Source organism: Schistocerca americana, chromosome 2 (genome assembly GCF_021461395.2).
Source record: "Schistocerca americana isolate TAMUIC-IGC-003095 chromosome 2, iqSchAmer2.1, whole genome shotgun sequence".
Lineage (NCBI taxonomy): Eukaryota > Metazoa > Arthropoda > Insecta > Orthoptera > Acrididae > Schistocerca > Schistocerca americana.
In genome coordinates this window covers 443,140,821-443,157,756 of record NC_060120.1, presented here as the reverse complement: position 1 = coordinate 443,157,756, position 16,936 = coordinate 443,140,821, and the positions used below count along the sequence as shown (strand labels likewise).

The window sequence follows — 16,936 nt, the reverse complement described above, 5'->3', positions numbered from 1 at the left end:
CCAGAATGAAAAATGTTCCTATCATAGCACAAAAAAGGCAAATATATCCAGGGCAGAGTTAGCGATTTAAAAAAGGAAACAGCCATTCCACTTATCTGTCAGTTTCAGAGATATTTAAATCGAAACATCTTGACGATCGCACTTTTTTACTTGCTAGTATAAAACCATTCCATCTAATACAGTGCATCGTGTCCAATAAAGTAACATGATAAATGATGTCATACCTCCGCCTCCCAACCAGGATCAAATCCACCCCCAGAAGTTTTATTCCCCCAGAAAAACTTTTTTAGCTATTACATTGCGGTCTTCAGCCATATGATATTATATATTGTCTACCAAAACTGGCAAATCTTTTGTATTTTGGGCACAGGATCAGCCTATAAATCGAAAGATGCAGGTGTGCCAATAGCTACAGCTAAGAGAGCTCATTGCGCTGAGGAAGTAGGTTTAAATCGTAAAAACGTTTGAATATGTCACAATGTTTTAAATGTCTTTGAAGCAGCCAGATAATTCAAAGAGCTAGATCGCTTCTTTAACTCGTACATCCCTAACACTTTCCAGGGCATATATTTTGTGCTATGACAGGGGTATTTTTCATTTTGGTTCCCAACGTTTTACTCTACCACAATTTTGATATTAAACTACCACAGCTTGACAACCGATGTGGATTTTTGTTGACTCGGGAGACGACTGATTCGTTATAGGTTTTTTTAATTGTCTTTCGAACCTTGTTGCTTGTGTCGTGGCAGCGGATAAAGTTTTCACAAAACATTAGAACGACCATTGACTACACGTATTTGTCTACCTTCTTAGACAGATTCGCACATGTCTGAAACATATAAGTGGGGTGCGTAAATAAACTCATAACGTACGTGTTTATTAACGTAAAATCCGGCACCACAAGAAGAGCATTGAAAAAACAAAATCAGCAACAACAAGCAGCTCAGTTTCTATAACGTAATTGCTGTTTCTAAGCTGCTTTGTGAAAGTTAGTCATGGATAATGAGAGAGGGATATAAAAGCCACGTACAAAAAGCTGAAATGAAATTTCTAAGGCCTGTAAAAGGATGTCCTAGACAAGATCGATTTAGAAATAAATAGATTAGAGGAGAGTTGCAAACATTAGCCTAAGAAAAGTGTAAAGGCCATCTAGAACGTGTGAGTGAAAGAAGACTACCAAGAGCAGAAAGTAGATACAAGCCAGTCGGAAGAAGTAGTGTGGGAAGACCAAAGAAAAGATAGTAGTAAATCATATGAAGCCACAACAGTTGCCGAAACCCTACTCATTGTTGAGAGGAGGAGGCGGAAGGAGAAGATTCAAATTTACCTTTTGTGTTCGAAAATTCCTATTTTTAGGAATACTTTTCGTAACTTTGCCAGTCTGTTTTTTCGGTTATACCCTGTCTATTCCCACCATCATCAGTTATTTTGCTGTCAGGTAACGAAACTTCTCAACTACTTTTATTGTCTCAGTTCCTAATCTAATTCGTTCAGCATAACCTGATTTTATTCGAGTACATTTGATTACCGTTGTTTTACTTTTATTGACTTTCATCTTATGATCTCTTTTCAGAACACTATCCATTCCATTCAACTTCTCTTCCAAGTCCTTTGCCACCTCTGACAGAATTACGATGTTATCGACAAACATCAAAGTCTTTATCTCTTTTCCTACGACTAGAACGCTAATTCCCTCCCAGATTTCTCCTTGGTTCCGTTCCTGCTTGATCGATCTGCTGAGTGTGTAACGTAGGGGATAGGTTACAACCCAGTTTCAATCCCTTCTCAGACACTGTTTCCCACTAGTATCCTGTTCTTATAACTGCCGTCTGGCGTCCGTGAGTCTGTATCCGCTCTAATTTCTCTCATTTTACCTTCATGAATATTTCACAGTATGTGAACATCTACGTCTACATCAGCACTCCCCACTTGACGGTGTGTGGCAGAGGGTACTTCTGATACCACTAACTGATCCCCCCTTCCCTATTCCATTCACAAATGACGCGTAAGAAGAATAACTGTCGGTAAGCCTAAAAAATGGTTCAAATGGCTCTAAGCACTATGGGACTTAACATCTGAGGTCATCAGTCTCCTAGACTTAGAACTACTTAAACCTGATTAACCTAAGGATATCACACAGATCCATGCCCGAAGCTGGATTCTAACCTGCGACAGTAGTAGCAGCGCGGTTCCGGTCTGAAGCGCTTAGCACCACTCGCCACAGCGGCCGGCGCTAAGCCTCTATATTAACTCTAAAATCTCGAATTTTCTCGTTGAGTTCATTTCGCATGACGTAAGTGAGAGGAAGTAATATGTTGTTCGACTCTTCCCTGAAAGTACTCTCTCGAAATTGCAATAGTAAACCTTTCTGTGATACATAAAACCTCTATTGTAGCGTCTGCCACTGGAGTTTGCTGATCATCTCTGTAACGCCCTCGCGCCGACTAAACGATCCCGCCACAAAACGAGTCGCTCTTCCTTGGGCCTTCTGTCACTCCTACCTGGTAAAGTTCCCAAACTGATAAACAATACTCAAGAATCGGTTGAACAAACGCCTTGTAAGCCACTTCGTTGGTGGATGAATTACATTTTCTTAAGATTCTTCCTAAGAATCTCAGTCTGGCATCTTATTTTTCCTACTGTTTGTTTTATGTAATCACTCCACTTTAGGTTGCTCCGGTTGGTTGCTTATAGATATTTGACGGTAGATATTGTTTCGAGCAGTTTCTCATCGGTGGTGTAGTTGTACAGCAGTGTATTTATTTTCCTACGTAAGCGCAATATGTTATATTTATTTACGTTCGGGGTCAATTGCCAGAGCCTGCACCATTCGTCAATTCTCTGGAGGTCATTCTACAGATCGTTACTTTCTTCTGGCGTTGCCACTTTGTTACAGACAACCGCATCATCTGCGAACAGCCTTAAAGAGTTTCTGACGTTTTCTACTAGATCATTTATAAATATGCTGTAAACTGTAACGGCTCTATCATACTTCCTTGCGGTACTACGAAAATCACCTTTAGATCTGTCGATTTTCTTTCTTTAACACCGGCGTGTTGAGTTCTGTCTGTTAGGAAGTCTTGAATCCAGTTGCAAATCTGCTACGCTACTCGATGAGCTCGTATTTTTGTCACTACACAGCAGTGCGGGACGATGTCTAATGCCTTCCTGAAGTCAAGGAAGACGTTGTCTACAGCTCTGTGTATCGCATGGAGGAAGAGAGCGACCTGAGTTCCGTAAGATCTCTGCTTACGGAAGCCATGTTGAGTTTTCGTTCCCCAAGAATGTCGTAAACATTAGTATAAAATATGTTTCACAATTCTACAACTGACTGACATACGTGATTTAGGTTTACAATCACCTGCATTCGTCCGCGATCAGCTATCTCAATATATTCCATTTCGAAAATCGTACGATAACTGACATGATGGACCATGTTATTAACCTCCGACGTGAAATAGTTTCAGAAGACCGAACTCAGTATTTTGATCTTCTCTCTGTTATTTTCGTTACGATGCCATTATGATGACTGAAGAGAGCATTTCGAATCGCTTACTGATTTTATGTAAGGTTAAAACTTGTTAGGTTTTTAGCCGGAAAGATTGACAAAAATTTTACTTTCAAAGTCATTAAACGCTTCTCTTATTACTTCTTACGTTCATTTTCGCTTCGTCGAGCTCTTGATTTTCAGCTGGATTTTGACTTCTCTTTAATCTGTGATGAAGCTCTCTTTGATTCGCAACAGTTTTCTAACTGTTAAACCACATTGGATCTCTTCCGTCTCTTAAGACCCTGCTCGTAACAAACTCGTCTAAGGCATAATGAATAATGCTTTTAAATTTCCCCATTTTTGCTTCCCAACACTCGATATTTGTTGTTGACAGTTCAGCTAATCTGCATTTCGTATCTTGTTACTCTGGCTAAACAATAATATTTTCCTATCTTCCTTGAAATTCCTTGCAATATCATTAGTCATAACTACTATCACGGCCTTATTATCACTGATACCCTCCTCTACGTTAACTAATTCGACAAGTTGAGGATTGTTTGTTGCTATGAGGTCTAAGATGTTACCTTAACGAGTTGTCGATGTCTTCGAAGTAATTTTCGCCCAAGACATTCAGAATACTGTCACATGAATTGCTGACTCTGGTACCAGTTTTGATAGCGCGACTCTCCCTGTCCATACCAAGTTGAAGTCACTCCGTATTACGATAGCATGATCAGGAAACTTATTCACGATAATGTGTACGTTCTCTCTGAAGCGCTATGCCACTACAGATGCTGACGCAGTGGTCTATAAAAGCACCCGATTACGATTTATGACTTATTTGATTATTAACTTGACTCAAATTAAATCGAGTTTGGAATCGTGACAACCTCGCTAGATGGTATCGCGTTCTATACGGCAGTAAATACGCCGCCACCATTGGCGTCTAACCTGTCTTTAAGATAACTACCGAATTTGAGATTTCGTTACTATTCTCTTCCGGTTTCAACCAACTTTCTGTACCAAATACTATGTAGGGATTACAGCCTTCAATAAGCGATGCTAATTCTGGGACCTACCATGGACTGTCCATCTGTTTATCAATATTACATTTATCTTTTTTTATGTCTAGTCTGCAGGGACAAACATTCTCTGGGAATAATGTGGCTGATGTATCTTCGATTTCGGCAGTGCGTCCCCGGAACTGTAACTGTAAAGCTCACTTTTATACTCGAGTCAAGGTAGCCCCTGACGGCCGGCAACCCAGATAACACCACAGAAAACAAGATTGTCTATGCCCAAGGCGTACCCAAATGCGCCATGGTAAACATCGGCTATTTACATACAAGATAAGGGAAACAGACATTGCGAGCACTACTTTCTGCAGGGGGAGCTCGAGCCACGACCTGCAGGAAGTATCACTACGCCAAAACCTTATTGGCTGGAGACAGCTATTTAGGAGCTAGAACCAGGCCCAAAGATCAGTTCACTCCAGATGCCGACCTCGTGTACTGGGACTGTAGAAGATTACGTCTTCGTCCGGAATTGGACTGTTACTAATGTGTGAGTTTGTTAACACGAACGTTTGTGGAAAATTAGAAGTGAACTTTTGTTTGCCTGAATTAGGAGACTTTTTTTCGTTATTGTTACCTTTCGTTTGCATGTCTATTCATCAACCTCGTGAATTTACTTCAATAAAAGTTGTGTTTGTGAAAAATAGAAAACTGTCAGTCACAACACTCACAGTTTCACATATTATTTGTTTTATAACAGTACCAGAACCTTCAGTAGTATTCCCTCTGCTGCTGTACGGCGCAAGAATATTTAAGTAGGTAGCGCCACTTCATATGCAGTAAGGATGACTTGCACAATATAGAAAACTTGCTAATGTGGGCGCGACTGAAAACAGATAGATTGGTGTTAACTACTTAAATATTCTCCAACAGTAGTGAAGCAGATAACGATTCTGACACTGTAGTAAAACAGGTGTACCCTTCTGAAGATGGGCGTTATGGGCCGAAACACGTCGTAACTTCTTGAAACCATTCGTAGATGGTTGGATGTTGGAGTTCAACAAGATCCAGCACGGTTAAAGTAACATCGAGATCAGTTGTAAAAGTTATTTGTGTGACTTTGTACAGTATGAATACGGTAAGGCAGAGGCGCCCTCCGGAAGACTCACTTGGCGTAGGCCTTCTCGAGCAGCGCGGCCCAGAACTCGGTGGGGTTGGAGGAGTGCATGAAGACCAGCCGGCCGCGGAACGTGGGCAGCCGGTCGTCCACCAGCACCTCCCGCCACTCGCCGAAGTGCCACAGCCGGAACCTGCGGGCAGAGCACCACCAACAAACTCGAGGATCACGCCAGGAAAAATGTTAGCCATCCACTTTAAGGAACACGCTGGTTTGCACCGCGGCAGCTGGTTTATTTATTACCAGGCCCTCATGTGACTCTCCACCGCTCATGACGGTGATGGCAATGAAATGTTGTGCATGTTTCTGTCGTTTGTATGACACCATCACAGTAAGATGAGTTGACCTGGGGACGTGGCGTAACAGCAGAAAGGAGCTATTACGTCTGGACGTACCCATAACCACAATGTGAATGAAGTTTCCCAGAAGTTGGTGAATCAGAGTGCAATATTGTTTCACAAGCTATACTCTCATACAGGGTTGTCAGAAACAGTCTGATAAGCTTGTAAGAGTGTTCCAGGATAGGTTCTCCCGAGAAATAATTCTTAAGAAAAAAATTCAAAACGTTTTGCCGTTTCCGGGTAAATTAGCATTGAAGTTGGCCAATCAGGCTGTTGTACGCGCAATTTCAAGCGTCCTGCCAGCTACAGTAAGCGTCAGTTGTTCCACTGCCTAGATGATAGCGCATGAAACCTCTCAGCCTTTACCTCGGGTTCCATCTTTATTACCGTCCCATGTCCAATTTTTGTTCCGCTCTCTTCTACGGTTTTAGGAAACCAAAGGAAGGACACGTTGGTGACACCGTCTCTAGCGGGTCGCTTGGATTTACGCTCGCATCGGTCTGACTGGCTAACTTCGATGTTAATGAACTCGGAAACGGCCCAACCTATCGTACTTCTTCCTCAACAATTATATATCATCACAACCTACCCTGCAACACCCTTTAAAGCTTTTCAGACTGACAATCCTGTATATTTTTCGATGTATTTGCTTTATATGAATTGTGATGTATAATCAACTGCGTAAACGAGACTTTTTAACGAATACTGGAACTTACCTGACTTGGATTACATGTATAAAATGACTGATCCGCGCATACTATCGATTTGTAGTGGCGATGGTCTAATGTTGGGTAATGAAACGTTGGAGACAAAGGGACCAGACGAAAGGATGGAGAGCTTGGTTTGAGATCAAGCCAGACCAGCGCGGACACAGTCGTACCAGAGGTTCCGACCAGGAGGAGTGCCGCCGGATGGACAAACCTAGGCTGAACGACATTACTGTGTATACTGCATAAGAAGAAGACATAATGCGCTCTATAGCACTATGTATTAGGTTGTAGAGATCAGGTCCCAAAAACCACTATGTGTCACACATATGCACCAAGGGGCTGAATGAACCAGGTAAACGACGTCACCCAACTCAGCGCACGATGTCACCGCCTTCAGGCAGAAAACAGCAATTAGTGCTGTAAATGCATGCCGAGTATATAAACATTATTCCGCTGTATCGAATGTGTGTATAGGCTATGATTAATCCAATTCATACTGCGTGAACAGGTTTCTTTCCCAAACCCTAACAATTTTAGCCTCCGTATCACTGAGTGGGGAAAATAACAAAAGAAAGAACTTAAGAACGATCGTAAAAGGTCTAAAGTAGGTTTTTTGTTCATTATATGAGAGAAGTTTCATAAGCTAGTTTAAAGAAAATGGACCTACAGAATATGTTTTTCGCTATTTTAATACTTGCGAACCGAAAGGATAATTTCACTTCTTGCAGAATCTAGTAGTTTGTGAAAACAGAATTTAATTGTCATACTTAAAGTTTTACCGGCGTGTAGAATATTTCATCATATTCAGACTTACATCGGGACAGCAATATTTCATCTTCCGATATTTCCGCTGATAACCATGCAATCGTTTTCAAGGCGAGTCGATGACCGAATCATCATTGCCAATGTATCAAAGATGAAATATCTAGTAGGTTAACGAAATATTTAATTGCTGATTCCAAAGATCTATTTCATTATGTGTGACTGTGGTTAATGTTCCATTTCTGCGCGAATATTCTCCATCTTCTCCATCAATAGTAGTTGTTAGTCTTCTTATGTTGTACAGTCTTTTTGATAAAAAGCAGAGTTTAATACAGGTATTTCAAGAACGATTTTCTTTGAAGTAAAACCCTCCTCCATCATTCTTAATAAACCTCGCAATGTACTGTACGCCACACGCAGCCACAGATCGTTTCTGACAAGCACAGAAAAATTCAAAGTAGATTATTTTTCATTAGTTGCTGCAACTGCTAATTTCAGTTTACTGTCGAGAACGTCAGTACACCAGACACAAAATAGTACGCTGAGCATGGGGTAAGTTACTTCTCTTTCAGGGCAGATCTCACTTTGCCTTCAAACGGTACGTAGTCAGAATTTCCAGATGTTGCGCTAAGCAAACAGATTAATTTACAGTGAACAGTGTTGGTTATCTTAAATAATTATTTTCTACTGTGATGAGCAGTGTTTTATTTTGTGGATACTTAAAGTCATTGCCTTCATGTTACGTAACTTTCGTAACATACTTCAGTATTGAGTTTCAGTTAGTTAGTTTTCACTGAGCGCATAATTTATTTCTTTTGGTATTTAGTTAGCTCCATTTTCATTATTTCAAATTCAGCATTTAACGAAGAGTAAAATTTTATTTGGTGACACTGTTCACATACGCAATACAGGGCCAACCAAGAGTAATTTTTGCTGAGTATTTGAATACAATATTTAAAGATCACGTTACTCGAGGAGAAAGTTCCTGAAAAAAGAATATTCAGTAATTCACATATCTAGATAAATTACATAGAAAGCTTACAACATTATTGAGGATGGAATGTGCTTACACATTTAAGAGACTCAAAATGTTTGCTATTGCTCTTATATACCTCGCGGTGGACGATCTTTGAGCACTTTCTCCTACCAGGAACTGCTACAAACGCGAACTGCCAAATGTCTACAATAGACAATGTGCCGCTCGCAGCCGTGTAACACGGCATGAAAACAGAGGTCGTAAAAAGATGCAGCCGGCAGGAAGGATTCAATGACAGTCGGTTCTGAACGCGGCAGGAACTGTCAGCGAATGCAGGTCCAACTCAACCACTTTGCGAGCAAACATTGTGAAGAGCAGGGGATCTTTGAAGCCGAGTACCTTGCTAAACGTCATTGATCACAGCGGCTTATGCGGGTGCACGTTGTCAATGGGCTACAAACACACAAACTGAAAAGAGTCTAGGCTCGCGGGCCGGCTCATCGCGTGATGCGACAGCAGCGCTCCTAGCCCACAAAGTCAAAACTAGAGTGCCCGTGATTCATGTTTATGGGCAAACACATCGATATGAATGGTGTGAATGGCACCCCTTTCCCGACATGCCACGATAGCAAATTATGCCATTAAACATGTTGTTCTTTACGTACTTTCATTTTATATTCAACCCTTCTTCAGACGTTTACGAGTACATTTATTCACATATCGTGAACATCGTTTCTTTCCCTGCAGTTTTACGATTGCTGTCTTAAAAAGTACCATTGTAGAATTGTGCAACAATGTTCACGGCACTTAAATAAATGTAAACATCTGAAGATGGGTTGCCAATTGTCCTGAAATGTCATCGTGTAAAAATAAACCCCTACAGAAGGAATGGTTGCAGTAATTCATTATAAATTACCTTGAATTTCGACTGTTGTGACGTTTTAACACGTCAACAATGGATAAGAATTATTTACTAATGTTAATAAGAGAAGGACCTGAACAACAAAAGACGGCATTGAGACAAGCAGTCAGAGTCGACACGCAGTTAGAGGTAACTTTGCGATTGTTGGCCACAGACACCTCATCAGAATGTTTAAAATTTTGTGTTTTAGTGTACAAAAAAACTGTTAGCAAACATTTTTTAAAATATTTGTCAAAAAAGACTTTTGATGACTGATCGTATAGGCATGGGTTTTTTCCGTAACACTAAATAAATTAAGTTGTCATATGAAACTTCCTACAATGGCGCACATTTTTAATCTGCCTGGAAGTTTTTATCAGCGCACTCTCCGCTGCAGAGAGAAAATCTCATTCTGGGCCATGATATCATTGTTCATTTTAAAAAAATTTAAAAGTCTACACAGCTTGAAATTAATATTATTAGCTGTATTACACGGAAGCAAAAGTGGAGAAATGCGAGCAACAGACGCGAATATCCAAAAATGCCTCACAGTCGGAGGAAAATGCGATCGCCTCGCCCTCTCTCGCTCTCTTTCCCACGAAATTCTTCCGCCGGACGAATTGAAGCCAAGCGCGGGCCGGATCCGGCAGATATTATACTTCACTTTTTGCCCAGAACATACTTATTGCCACTTCAGTTTGACCATTTTTGCTCGGACTGTTGCATTTTGTCAGACATTTCATAGAGGAATACACCATCGAGAGCCAAACATAAAAAAGAGCCACCACTGCTCTTCTGAACGCGTACGAGCATGTCGGAGTTTCTCCGAAAAATAACTTTCGCCGATGGTATCCGGGTGGCCATTAAGATGGCTCCGCTGCGCATTCCGGTTGGCTGCGCTATCGAGGGAAACAGCGGCCGGCGCCGCGTCAGCTCGCGAGCTATCGATAGGATCGCACGGCGCAGCACGCCTTACTTACTGCCCATTGTGGGGCCGGCACCACTTCCTCCAGAGATTACATTGTTCACGGCAAACGCTGCATAACACCGAAACGGGCCACCTCGCACCAGGCCAGACGCTTATGCAATGATGGACTGCTGCGGTCTCGGCCCACCGTGCGCGTATCACTTGGACAGCGAGTAAGTCCTCTTCGTTCACGTGCACTCTGAAGCCTCGTGTTTTTTTTTTATTTTTTTTTATTTCAGCGAGTTTCCCGTTGTAGTGGGCTCAGCTCATAAAGATTAACTGCTCATCCACGAACTGGTTTAATATAGCTGATTCAATGGTTCACGGCCGTCGCGTCGGATAATGTTGTGGAAGCTGCACAATATTTCGACGAGACAGCTGCTCGTTATCTTCAGGTGCTTACTGAGGTGTTGCTGCAATGGGTCGCCAATAAATACGCTGACTCACTAGAAGAGCGTCATTAAGCACCTGAAGATGACGAACAGCTGTGTCGTCGAAATACTGTGCAGCTTCCACGACATTATCCGACGTGACGCCCGTGAACCATTGAAGCACTTACTACGTCGGGAAAGTCTTAAACAGCACATGTGGTTTATAATAATTTCCATACTCGGTGACTTTCTGCTGGGTGCAGAAGATCACATGTACAAATAACGCCGAAAGGAATAGAGAAATTATATGACTTTTCTAGCTTCTTCCTTCGTTCTCTACCCGTCGAATAGTCAGTAGTGTCCCTCGTTCACTATTTTTCCCAACTTTTGCAAGTTATGAATATGTTGTCAATTTCAGACCTTCTTTTATTTTGCTTTATGTTAACTGATCGTTCCGCAGGTTCTACCTAAAAGATTTCATACATTATGAATGAAAAATCACGCGACATTAGTGTAATATTCTACATTATTATTTTACAAACCTGTTTCCAGCTGTTACACCATCGTCAGGTTCAAAGATAAATATGTGTGGCTATGAATTTTTTGCTGAATCAAAGATTTTAAATTAGGTGCATAGGGAGCGATGAGTGTCACAATTGGTTCTCAAAGTCGACGACTGTTGTTGTTCGATTTAGGACTAAAAGGACAGAAATTACTTCAGTGAAACTATTTAGATTAGGTAAAATATGCGGCACATTAAATAATGAATTACATGACAAATTACAACACCTATTCTGAGGAAATACGCAAGTTGAACAATATATAGTAAACTTTGATGACAAGTTCCAAGAGGGTGACTGAATAAGAGTTTTATCTTTAACGGGTCCATTATTACAAACAAATAGAATGTTACAAGTGGGACTAAGCAGGTATGTAAGACAACTGTAATTATACATAGTAGAATTTTAGTAGGGCAAGCGAAACAACAGTAACTGAATCAAAGGGAAAATGGGGTATATGAGTAGGAGGGGAAATCTAAAAATTGGTCAGGATGGAATTATTAATAGCACGTGCAGTTAGAAGTGGCGAATGAAGGAACTGCGTGTCACCGTTCAGTACTCAATGCGTGCAAGTGGACGCATGTTTATTAATTTCCATTATTTCAAGATAGTTCATCTTCCTCCCTTTGCGGGTGTTACGTAAAATCTCATATTGCACCTTGTAACTGTGACGTCCTTCAAGTAGGTGGTCTGTAGAGTCTCCTTTCCTACGGCTGCAACTTGTACGGTGTTCCATCGCGCAGGTGGGTATTACTGGCCCAGCCCCTGTTTATCTGTGTGACATACTCAAGTTTTGTCTTCCTCGTTCATTCTGCTTTCTAGTAATATCACAATAAAGTGGCGATGTCCCTTGATACTCCTTCACAACGAACTTTTCTCTCTCATGTTCTTGAAGATACATTCATTGGTCATTTGTCCACGAAATCCTTAGGTCTCTTCTCCAATATCATGCCTCGAAATCTTGTATTATTCTCTGTTCTGGATCCCCTGTTGCATCATTTTAGTCTACATTGTAATATTGTTTTCTAAATTAAAAAAGCTTGCAAACAGTGGTTTATTAATTCTCAGCCTTTTTTTCACAAAGTACTTCTAAGCTAGTTGTTGATTCTCTTGTTCCGTTTTTCAAAGTGATCAGATTTATAGAACTATTGCCAGGTTTCTGCTTATCACCTAAATCAAGTCGGAAGTACATAGTACTAAGTAATTCACACTTAAAATAACGACATTAGATGGAAGGTTACTTCGCCTAAACAAAGAACGTTGGTCACAAAAACACGAAATGTTTCAGCTGAGAACCAGCCGAAAGAGGTCATTAGCAAACATTTTACTTCCTCCGTTGCTAGAACTACTTTGTGAAAGTCGTGGAGTGAATATGGCACGCTTATTTCTATATTCATCCAACTACGTATTTCAACGTGAACCATGAAGTAGAGCGGGCTCAAAATATACTAGCCCATAGCTGCGCAGTCGGGGAGGGGAGGGGAAAATGGAAGTGTTGGGGGCCCCGCTGACGACCATAAACGTACGTCTAGCATAATTTATGAGCTTCAGCTAACATGTCTGCAAACGATTGTATTAACAGAGTATGTCATGACGACTAATAATTCGAGAAATACAGACATTCAAAGTAAACAGTACCGGAAGTGATACAGTTGCATAAACGAAGCACCAAGCAAAGCGAAACAAGATTGACCATATACTGCCAGAATAAAAAGTCGTAAAACAAAAAAGGGGTAAAAAATGTAGCGTAGCGGACAGCGTGTCTTCGTACAATAGTGACAATGTAAAAATAAAGAATGTGCGTCACCTTGAGATTATGTGTCAGTCCCCTGATCATCTGTTCTGTAATATTCCTAAAAATATATTATCCTTTTTTCTGCATCTTACCGAAGCAGTGATGATTCGGAAATTCTTGTAGCTATGTTTTCCCGACTCTTCTTTATTGTAAGGTTGAAATAGCTTGCGGTTCCTTCAATCCTGTCAAACACACTTTTAACAAGATTTGTACTTCTGATAAGAAATTAGAGTGTCACTGCATGTCTTTCACACAATCAAAAAAAATTGACGTTAACTCTCGACTAAAGCACTGAACCAAACAAAAATAATATCTGTACGATGCAGTGGAACAGAATCTTCGAACACTCTACTGTCGTTGCATTGGCGCTCCGTTAAACGTGTCGGCAAGTAGAGTACCCTACCTACCATTAGGTGTTCTGCAGTCAGTTGTATGGTTCATGTCGTGTTGTAGGCTACGTTAGTTTTCGCCGTGTTTTTGTGCCTTATTATACATTACTGTCAACCCTGGATACGTATCATGGTGTTTCACCCTCTTCCAAAAGCGGATTCACTTATGTGTTTACTGTCAATTCGCCGTTTGTACGTACAAATAGTACAGTACATTTAGATTTCTCTCTTCCACCACTTGTTAGCAATGGAAACCTGCTACTCCACAAGGGAATTGGGGTTATGGTATTCTGCTATGGTTTAACAAATGGACGTAGCCTGCGAGCCTGTGTACTATATGCTGAAAACTATCCACAGCGCAGAGTGCCCTCTAATAATAAGCTGTTCGTCAGACTTTTCCAGTGTCTGAAGGACGGAGGTACCCTTGCATTTCGGAAGACTGACAATGGAAGTCCCCACACAGTCCGCACGCTTGACATGGAGGAGCGTGTGGTACGTTCAATGGAAGAAACCCGTGAGACCAGTGTGCGACCATTAGCAGCAGCAGAAGACGTGTTTCACTCTCTTATCTTGGGGCTACTTCATGAACAGTTGCTGTTCCCACGTCATCGACAGCGTGTTCAAGCCCCAAGGCCACAGGACCATCGTGGCAGACGGCGACTGTCAACAGCTGTTGCAGAAGTGTGCCATAGACCCACTGTTGTCAACAAAGATTTTACTTACCGATGAGATAAAGTAAATTTACATAATCAGCATGTGTGGGCAAATGTAAATCGCCATGCAGTTCAGGAAAGATGGTATCAACACTGATTCTCAATCAACGTATGGACAGGCGTATTTGGCGATAGATTTATAGAGCGTCATGTGTGCTACCACAAAGGTGAACTAGGACACTGTATCTGGACTTTCTCATTAATGTATGGCATTTCTTGCTGGAGGCTGTGCCATTCCAGCTACAAATACAAATGTGGTTCATGGATGATGGTATTCGCAGCTCGTGGTCTAGTGGCTAGCGTTGCTGCCTCTGAATCACGGGGTCCTGGGTTCGATTCCCAGCCAGGTTGGGGATTTTCTCTGCCCTGGGACTGGGTGTCTGTATATTCCTCATCATTTCATCATCATCATCATTTGTGACAGAGGCTACATTGGACTGTGAAAAAATTTGACTGTGTAACAATTGGGACTTTGTATGGGCGTTGATGACCGCCCAGTTGGGCGCCCCACAAACCAAACGTCATCATGCATGATGGTGCAGCAGAACGCTGCCGTCACAGCGTGCGCGAACATCTGACGAGGACATTTGAGGACCGCTGCGGTGGTCGGGGTGGCCCCACACCTTGGTCTGCTAGTTACCCAGACCTCAGTCCCCTAGACATTAGGTTATTGGGACACTTGAAGGAATTGGTCTACGCCACGCCAATCAGCGATGTGCACACACTGCAGGGTCGCATCTTCAGTGCTTGCCACCAGGTACAACAACAATCGGGTATACTTCATTCCTTACGCCGGAGAGTAGAGGGGTGCATTGTCATGAATGGACGCCACCTTAAACATCTCCGTAATCGCGTATTTATAGCAGAAGGTATGTATTTCCGTACCCATCTTTATTGGGGTTTTTTCAGAAAGTATGCGTTTCCGGATCCATATTCACTGGGCTTATTTTTCTTGTTTCGATGAGTACTTCCACTTCTCAAAGTAGTCTACACTTTTTTTGAACATCCTGTATATCCATACACACCAGCATTGTCTGTTCAATTATATGCCATGGTAGGAATTAATGGTATTTCCTCCAGTGTTTAACGAAACTGTCAAATTTCAAGCAAACTCATAGCATATTGTTGAAGTTAGTTCGTAGTTTCTTGCTCATCCCTTGCACTCGCGCCGCGCGAGTAAAATGTCACGTTAATGTTCGAACCAGCTCGATACTGTATGGAAAGCTGCGGCGCACCGGAAAATCTGGAGTTCGTTCGAACAAGAGTATCTTTTCCACAGCCGTAGCTTTAGATTTGATTTCAAGCAGAGCATGATCAAGTGATGTTTCTGTCTGGCAGTAGGCGCCGTCTTACTTTTTGACTGTAAGATCCAATACAACGTTTTACCGTCCTCAGTGTCTTAGGTCCTGTACAATGGGGACCTAAGTCGGCTGGGGCAGCCTGCAGCTGAAGCGGTGCCCGCGGACACGCGTTGGCCTGGAGCGGCAGCGCCAGCCTCTGCGGCCGGAGCGGAGTTTTGTGGCGCGTGAGGGCTGTGTGCGGCAGCGGGCGATCGGTCAGGTAACGGGCGGCGGCAGCGCGCGCTGGCGTACTGTTAGGCGGGGCCGTCCCGCCGGCTCGTCCCACTGCCCCGGAGCCTCTGCGCTATCTGCGATTACGCGCAGCGCTTTTTCTGCTGAGCGGAAGCACGGCGCATGCGCATTCCGCAGCAGCCGAAATAGGGTTCCGTTCGCCGGTACCTCTGTTCGTTTCGGTCTCAGACGCGGCGGCGCTAATTTCGTTCACTATCCTACGGACGATATTCGTTCTTGTCCGTAGGCAGAACAAAAATTCGAAATTTGTGATAAGTTCCCATGGGATCAAACTGCTGAGGTCATCGGTCCCTAGGCTTACACACTTCTACACCGCGCGGCCTAAACAGAACAGTTTCTGATGGGAGCCCAATGGTGGTGCAGTCGGAAACCACTTCTTATAGTGCTGCAGGATGGGATCTGTCATGATGGGACAAACCTAAGGACACCACACACATCCATGCCCGAGGCAGGATTCGAACCTGCGACGTAGCACCAGCGCGGTTCCGGACTGAAGCGCTTAGAACCGCTCGGACACAGCGGCCGGCTTAAAACTACAACCTGAAACTTTTTTAAATAGCTGTATATTCATTCCATGAACCGGTTTTCGAACCTTTCCAGGCTCATCTTCTGCGGTTTACACAGCTATTTCAAACTCAATGGTAGGTGCTGGCTTGCGACACTATGGGTGGCTTTCGTCGTTAAGATCCATCTGTCTGTTTCCATTCTAACAGCTAGCTGGTACACTCACTTTTACAGTATATACACTGTGAGAACGAAACATTGACAGCATACAGCATGTGATATACCACTGTAACAAGTAGCATTTGTGTAGCATATGATGCTTGCTGGCCTGCTCACTTTGTCCAGTCTCACGCTGTCTGGAACTGAAGAACCAAAGAAACTGGTACACCTGCCTAATATCGTGTAGGAGCCCTGCGAGCACGCAGAAGTGCCGCAACACGACGTCGCATGGACTCGACTAATGTCTGAAGTAGTGCTGGAGCGAACTGACTCCATGATTCCTACAGGGCTGTTCATAAATCCGTAAGAGTAAGACGAGGGTAGATCTCCTCTGAACAGCACATTTCAAAGTATCCCAGATATGCTCAGTAATCTACTCTGATTTTCACGATAAACTGCCTGGCAGAGGGTTCAGTGAACCATCTTCAAGCTGTCTCTCTACCGTTCCACTCTCGA

At 42.6% G+C, this 16,936-nt stretch overlaps 1 protein-coding gene across 1 annotated transcript in view; it reads right to left on the bottom strand.

Moving 5' to 3' along the window:
- LOC124595986 (calpain-9-like) overlaps positions 1-16,936 on the bottom strand; it is a 1,013,088-nt gene that overhangs the window by 96,686 nt on the left and 899,466 nt on the right. Inside the window, exon 5 of the mRNA XM_047134930.1 lies at positions 5,673-5,813. Coding sequence (XP_046990886.1) covers positions 5,673-5,813 — 141 coding nt within the window. The remainder of the gene's footprint in view (positions 1-5,672; positions 5,814-16,936) is intronic.